The sequence below is a fragment of the Pempheris klunzingeri genome, chromosome 18, assembly GCF_042242105.1.
Source record: "Pempheris klunzingeri isolate RE-2024b chromosome 18, fPemKlu1.hap1, whole genome shotgun sequence".
Lineage (NCBI taxonomy): Eukaryota > Metazoa > Chordata > Actinopteri > Acropomatiformes > Pempheridae > Pempheris > Pempheris klunzingeri.
This window is the reverse complement of record NC_092029.1, coordinates 22,609,251-22,616,732: the sequence shown is the minus strand read 5'-3', so window position 1 is coordinate 22,616,732 and position 7,482 is coordinate 22,609,251. Positions and strand designations below refer to the sequence as shown.

The following is a 7,482-nucleotide window of genomic DNA, read 5'->3' as shown; positions in this document are numbered from 1 at the left end:
GTCATGTGATGCAGAGAAGCTGTATTGTTGCAGCATACTTCAGAGAGATACTTCAGTCTGCTGATGGTGATATGCTCCATCTTTCTCTCAGTGGTCAGTGTCTCAGTCCGTGCTGTCGGTCTGTCTGTCTGTCCTCACTGTGAACCTCACTGTCACTGTATCTTTAAGAACGCGGCCACGCTCACTGACCGCTGGCGTGTGCGCGCGCCGCACGGTGACGAAAGGCTGTGATGTCATCTCGGAGCGACGGCGGAGTACGGAGAAGTCGTCATGGCGGAGGCAGAGTGAGTGTGTGTCTTTTAATAATATCCAAGTCCATCCGCTCTGTTTTCAGCCGTGTGTGAGTGAATGAGTGAGTGAACATGCAGTGGGAGGTGTGGCTGTGCTGACCACAGCCCGATGTTGACGGATGGAGGAGAGAAAGGCTGCGTCTGCAGAGCTCCTTTCACATGGGCCGGGGGGCACCGACTTCCTGAGTCCTTGCTGACACTGTCTGTGTTTTCAGGTCTAAAAAAGTGATCAAGCTGGTTCCTGAGTATCTCCTGAAGAGGAGGAAGGCTTACCAGGCCGTTAAAGCCACACAGGCCAAGCTTGCACTGCTGGAGAAGAGGAAGGTAAGGACCCCCCCCCACCCCCACATATACAGGAGCAGGTACAGACTCCCCTGTATCCACACATGGACCTGATGCAAAACATAGACTGTGTGTGTGTGTCTGTGTGTCTGTGTGTCTGTGTGTGTGTGTGTACATTATTCCAGGTGTCAAAAGGCAAACCGCTGAAGTTCAGGCGTCTCGAGGACTTTCTGAAGGACAGCCACAGGAAGCACCGCGATGAGACTCGTATACGCAGAGCGGAGCACAGGCCGTCCGACCCTCTGCCGCCAGCTAAGAACAGGCTGGCCTTCGCCGTCCGCATCAGAGAGTGAGTGAGTCCCCTCACAGTCACACGAACAGGGGTGTAAACATCACAGTAAAGGTCTGCCTCCCCTATCAGACGGGGGGGGGGGCAACAGTGAGAGCTCTGGACAGCGTTAGTGGGGAGCACGTTGCTACCTGAGCTCTCAGACTTCTTCCAGTTCAGAGGAAGTTAGAGTAAAATCAGTGTGTTTCAACCCAAACTCAGTGAAGAACGTCAGATCTTCCTGAGGACCAGTTTCTGTCTGCAACTCTTAAACTAGTCAAGATGATTTCAGTGATGAAAGAGCCCCCTCCCCCCAGTGAAGTCTCACTCTGACTGACCCTGCTGGTCAGGATGTGACGCTACAGGAAAGTCATTTCTCCTGTTTCCCAGTGGAAGGAGTTTGACTCTTGTGTCTCTGGCTCAGCAGCCAGTTTTAATCTATTCGATGTTGTCTGTGAATGTTTGTTACCATAGAAACGAGTGGCGGCTGTCACTGAGGTATAACACTGTCTTACAGTGTTTGTGTTTGTGTGTGTGTATGTGTTAGTAAAAACCCAAATGTGTACATACTCACTCAGCAGTGATTCTTGGTAAACGTGCCCCCCCCCTTTCCTGTCAGGATTAAAGGTGTCAGTCCCAAAGTGATGAAGGTGGTCCAGATGCTGAGGCTGAGGAAGATCTTCAGTGGGACCTTCGTCAGAATCAACAAGACGTCTGTAGCCATGATGAAGATGGTGGAGCCCTATGTGGCCTGGGGGTGAGTACCAGCTCAGCTCAGAGTAACCTGTTTTTTTTCTACTTTTATAGTCCACTATAAAGCACACCTGGTGACGTTCCCCACAGATTTCCCAACCTGAAGTCCGTGCGTGAGCTCATCCTGAAGCGAGGACAGACCAGGGTCGGTCGGAGGAGAGTTCCCCTCACAGACAACGCCCTCATTGAGCAGCACATGGGTAAGTGGCTTCCTCTGGTTTGATGTAGCCCCCACAGGACGACAGCAGGACCAGTCCTGATGGGACGTTCAGGCTAAATGAAAGACAAACATCTGTTTACAGCTCTGAGGAGGAAACTAACTGTTCTTGGTGTCTTCAGGCTGTGTTTTGAGACAGTGGAGTTATGAGGTGGGGGGGGCTGCTGTCCCAGAAGTGTGTGTTTGCATTCTGTATTCCCATCTGATTGTGTCCTTTAATCAATGTCCTGGTAAACCAGTTGGTGAAAACTGCCTCACACTCTTTGAGATAGATCCAGATACTGAGGGCTGTCCCTTATCAACTCCCCCAAGACCGTGTTTCTTAAAACTGTTGAACCACTACGAGCTGAATGGAAACCAGACAACCATCCACCTGTCACCGCCATGTCAGCCTGATAAAGACGGTCAGCGCTCCAACGTCCCTCATGTTGTTGAGCTTGTCTCATTCTGTGTCAGTAGCTGTTTTAGTCAGTGGACATGAGCGGCTGACTGCGTCCCTATGGACCAGTACCCTGCTGTCTGAAAACGCATCCGTTCTCCTGCCTCCAGCGTGTGAAGGAGGTCCGGGGCCTCCAGAGTTGTGCCAGTGCTGCTGGGCTTGTAGCACCACCCAGCCCCTGTTCTCCACCCAGACAGCATGACTAGCATGTCAGAGCTGCTGGAGTCTCACTGACTGGCTAAAGATGACTGCACATTACAGAAGAATAGTACACAGTACAGTCGTAGATGTTTGGTGGACAGCAGGTCCGTCGTGGAGGGAGCTGACCGCTGCCATGTGTGGATTAGACTGATTTTGATTCCCCCCCTGTGACCACAGGACAGTCATGGGCAGAGCAGTCATCCTGCAGAATGAGCCGTTTTTACCAGACGTAAATCCTCAGAATATGAATCTAGTGTTCTGTGGGATGTAGAGAGGGGTTCATCAGGGCAGCGTATCGGCACAACACCTCGCTATCCTCCAGAAACCCCAGGCACCAACTCATCCACTTTAACTACACTGGAGATCAAAATTAGAGAACAATTTATAAACAATTGAACAATTCTGAAATAATGTCATCTTCACTGCTCAACAGTTGAAGGACTTTTTGTCGTGTCTATACCATGCTACTAGAACACTTTTTCACAATAACTAAGGCATTTCAACAAAAAACATTATTTTGCTGAAAACACACTGATCAAAATTAGAGAACAACAATGACTGTAGCGTGGAAAAAGATTACAACTAAATTTTCTGAAGGTTACAACAGTCAGCAATTAGTAGGAAGTGTACAGGCCTCTGCTCTGAATGACTTCAGCACATCTGCGGCCACAGGACAGCACTAGTCTCTCACACTGCTCTGGTGTGATTTTGGTCCACTCTTCTTCCAGTCTCCTCCACAGTTCGGTTACTGTAGTGGGTTTCTTGGCCATAACTTTGTCGCCAAGGATTTTCCAGGTTCTCTGTTGGGTTGAGATCAGGACTCTGGGCAGGCCATGTCATTATTTCAATGTTTTCAGTTTCAAGGAACTGCTTTACCCGTTTTGCTGTGTGACATGGAGCGTTGTCCTGCATGAACACTGCGGGCTGATTGGGTGATGAACGCAGGGAAGGAACCATATCTTGTTGAAGAAGCTTCTGATAAACATTTGCATTCACTCTGCCATGTAGCTGTATAAGAGGCCCAACTCCTGCTGCAGAAAACATGCCCCAAACCATGACACTTCCTCCTCCACCTTTCACTGACTTCTTTACACAGTTTGGGTTCAGTCTTTCTCCAGTTTGTCGCCGAACATAATGTTTCCCATCGGACCCAAATAAATTAAACTTGCTTTCATCACTGAAGCGAACTTTGGACCACACAACATGCTCCTCAGCAAAACTTAGTCTAGCCTTTTGATTCTTTCTGCTAATGAGAGGTTTGGTCACTGCAGAGTGGGCTTTCAGTCCAAATGCTCTTAAACGTCGAGACACTGTATGACGAGACAGATCCTTACCCTGTTCAGCGCTGAACTGGTGAGCAATTCCAGCTGCAGTGTGGAAACGATTGCCCATTGAGATCCTCCGCAGTATCCTGTCCTCTCTTGTATTTGTCTTCCGTGGACGACCAGCCTTCTTGGGGGACTTGAATGAGTTTGTGATGTTGTAAAGATTCAATATTCTTGAAATCACAGATTTGGAACGACCAACTTGTCTTGCTTGGCTGATAGGGTCATCCCTTTGGCCTTCATCTGGACAACCTGAAGCTAAAATGCATTCTAACCTTTCCAGGTGAACTTAATGTGACCTTCTCTAAACCTTTGAATGCACATGTCCAACTGTTCAGTGTTTCAGTACTTTCTGCACAAGTTGCTGTTCTCTAACAAGAACTTTAACAGCAACATTCACAACAGGTTTGATCCATGAATCCACCAATACATTTCCTGCTTCAGTTAGAATTGGTATTTAAACAGTCCTCCTCATCCTGCTGTTCACATTCTGACATCATGAGACCAAGACGACACCTAACAGTTGATCAGCAGCACCTCAACACTGGAGGCTTCAAACAGGAAGTCCTCAGACGGAGGTGTTCACTGAGCTTAGAGGGTCACAGAGTGTCATCAGGAGGTTGTAACAGTGATACAGAGACTGGAAGAGTCACAGAAAGGAGAGGAGTGGACGTCCTTTGACCACATCCCAATTTATTGAGACACTGAAAATGTTTTGTTGTGGTATACCTACCACTGTTGGTAGATTTTCTTTCAATAAATTGTTTAAGATGAATAAAATTACCATTGCATGCTTCTACTTAAATGCCCTACTTTCATGATATAATATCACTGTAGCATTCACTTTTTACATTTTCCATATATTTCACCTGAAAGTCGAATATCCCTAACTTTTTGTGAGTAGTGTATGTATCCTCGGGTAGCTGTATGTTCATGCTGCTTCAGCGTGCCATCAGGTGTCTGGAGCAGCTCGCTCTGTGGGCCTTTGATTAAATGTGATGAAAAGTGTACGCTGACAGCCTTACCGTCATATCTGAACCTTCCTTCTCCCTTTGCTCTTGTTGGTCACTCCTCCTCCCCTCCCCTCCTCTTCTTCCTCGTCCTTCTCCACAGGTAAGCATGGCATCATCTGTTTGGAGGACCTGATTCATGAGATCTTCGCCGTTGGTAAGGGCTTCCGGGGTGCCAACAACTTCCTGTTACCTTTCAAGTTGTCGGTGGCGCGTCACGCTGCCAGAGACAAGGCTGGGCTCCTGAAGGACCTGGGAAACCCTGGGTTTCGTGGCACAGACATTAACTCTATCATCAGACAGCTGAATTGAGGCGCACATGCCGCAGCAGCAACAAGGATGCTTAATTTCTTCAGAAGCAAATAACAGTGGTGGCAAACTGTTTGATTCTTCTGTTTATTTGTCAGAGACACTGACGGTCTACCCCAGTTATATTGAACCATACATTCACTTGTACCCCCACACTCCATGAAGCGGATCTCCATGGTGTGTGTTTGGATAATAAGCCTCTGACCAGGGGCCGATGGGAGCTCTATGACGATGGTGGAACAATGTGTTGAATCACCTGTGAAATGTAAATGTTGTCAGTAGCTACACATGATGATTGTCATGCTGCCGGAGGGATGATTCATGTATGCCACATCCTGAGGGTGGGCAGGAGCCCCCCCACGCCCACCTCAAAGTTTGCTCAATTACTGCTGTTTTCACAGTGTGAACATCAGCCCTGATTCACTCACTCTGATTCATTAATAAACTTTGTTTTTAAAGTTTGTGTGCTCTGATAACTAGGAGATGGGTCAATATCACCATAAGGTACCTTTGAGACTTCCCAATTTCCCCCCAAAAAAGCTGAGGTTTTCCATTTAACTTCACATTTATTGTATGAAGTAGATGTTATGCTGTTAGAAATGCATGTTGGTCAAGCTCCCACACTTTTTTATAAATTAACTGCAAGCAGACAATGTACACGCAAACAGCAAAATATGTCAACCCTGTCATGGGCAATTTCAAAGTAGAATAACTACATTGTAATTACATAGTGATTATAAAATGTATATTTTCAGAAAGCTATTTAGTCCCTTTCTCAACACTATGTTTTAGTTAATGGGAAAAGTATTTGGATAGTAATGAAATTAGGGCAACCATGTCGCCCCTGTCATGGAAGGCTTGCTGACAGGGTGGTCATTTTTGGCTAATGTTAGCATTTAATGAGCACATGGTGGACCTTCACTTAGCAACATGATTCAGTTAGCAAGTGGACTGTGTACTGTTTAACATATATTTCGAATTTCTGAAAGGTTTTTATATTAATTGATATTTCACTATGACAGAGTGGACATGTTAAGCTTGACAACATCTAACTACACACCTAATATGATGAAAATTACGAAACAAGTGTAAATACCTACTCTGCAACTAGCCACTGTTTCAGTCTCCACTGAAGAAACACAAAATGCTGGTTGTGATCTCACTGAAAACATCAGCGGGTTTCTTAAAGGGGCATTTAGCCCAAAATGACAGGGTGGACAGCAATTTCAGGGACACATGCAAAATGTTCAATACTATTATGAAAATAGTATATACATGATCAAAATGACTTGTTTTATCAAATAACTTGTTGTGACAATAAAACCATGTAAAAAATTTTTTGATTTGGTATCATTTAACCACTTATTACACACACTGAAGTTAGCAGAACAGTGTGTGGGACATGCCAAAATCACGTACATCCAAAGGAAAAAAATGTTTTAAAATGAAGGAAACACATTTTAAGAGACATATTATTGTACTGATATGTGTGCAAATCTTTGGTCATTATAATAAGACCTCAGAGTTTAATTATTCTGCTACATTTTCATGATGACTGGGTGATTCTGATGACACCAAAGGCACTTTATAGTGATATTGACCCAGATAACTGATAACTCACAGTGACACAGTGTTGTAGCTGTTGTAATAACAGGAGGTCAGACACAGTGACACAGTGTTGTAGCTGTTGTAATAACAGGAGGTCAGACACAGTGACACAGTGTTGTAGCTGTTGTAATAACAGGTCAGACACAGTGACAGTGTTGTAGCTGTTGTAATTACAGGTCAGACACAGTGACACAGTTTTGTAGCTGTTGTAATAACAGGAGGTCAGACACAGTGACACCATGTTGTAGCTGTTGTAATAACCAGGAGGTCAGACACAGTGACACCATGTTGTAGCTGTTGTAATAAGGTCAGACACAGTGACACCATGTTGTAGCTATTGTAATAAGGTCAGACACAGTGACACCATGTTGTAGCTGTTGTAATAACAGGTCAGACACAGTGACACAGTGTTGTAGCTGTTGTAATAACAGGAGGTCAGACACAGTGACAGTGTTGTAGCTGTTGTAATAACAGGAGGTCAGACACAGTGACACAGTATTGTAGCTGTTGTAATAACAGAAGGTCAGACACAGTGACACCGTGTTGTAGCTGTTGTAATAACAGGTCAGACATAGTGACACAGTGTTGTAGCTGTTGTAATAACAGGAGGTCAGACACAGTGACACAGTGTTGTAGCTGTTGTAATAACAGGAGATCAGACACAGTGACACCGTGTTGTAGCTGTCGTAATAACAGGAGGTCAGACACAGTGACACCGTG

At 45.6% G+C, this 7,482-nt stretch overlaps 1 protein-coding gene across 1 annotated transcript; it reads left to right on the top strand.

Annotated features, from left to right (window-relative positions):
* Positions 1–214: 214 nt before the first annotated feature.
* Positions 215–5,615, top strand: rpl7l1 (ribosomal protein L7-like 1). The gene is made up of 6 exons (XM_070849095.1): positions 215–284; positions 506–614; positions 758–921; positions 1,520–1,657; positions 1,744–1,853; positions 4,949–5,615. The coding sequence occupies exons 1-6, from the start codon at positions 271–273 to the stop codon at positions 5,155–5,157; spliced, it is 744 nt and encodes a 247-aa protein (XP_070705196.1). The 5' UTR covers positions 215–270; the 3' UTR covers positions 5,158–5,615.
* Positions 5,616–7,482: the final 1,867 nt, after the last annotated feature.

Bases quoted from the DNA above. Each gene is read 5' to 3' on its own strand.
- rpl7l1 (XM_070849095.1), top strand. The intron at 615-757 runs GTAAGGACCCCC...ACATTATTCCAG, and splicing joins CACTGCTGGAGAAGAGGAAG to GTGTCAAAAGGCAAACCGCT. The intron at 1,658-1,743 runs GTGAGTACCAGC...CGTTCCCCACAG, and splicing joins GAGCCCTATGTGGCCTGGGG to ATTTCCCAACCTGAAGTCCG.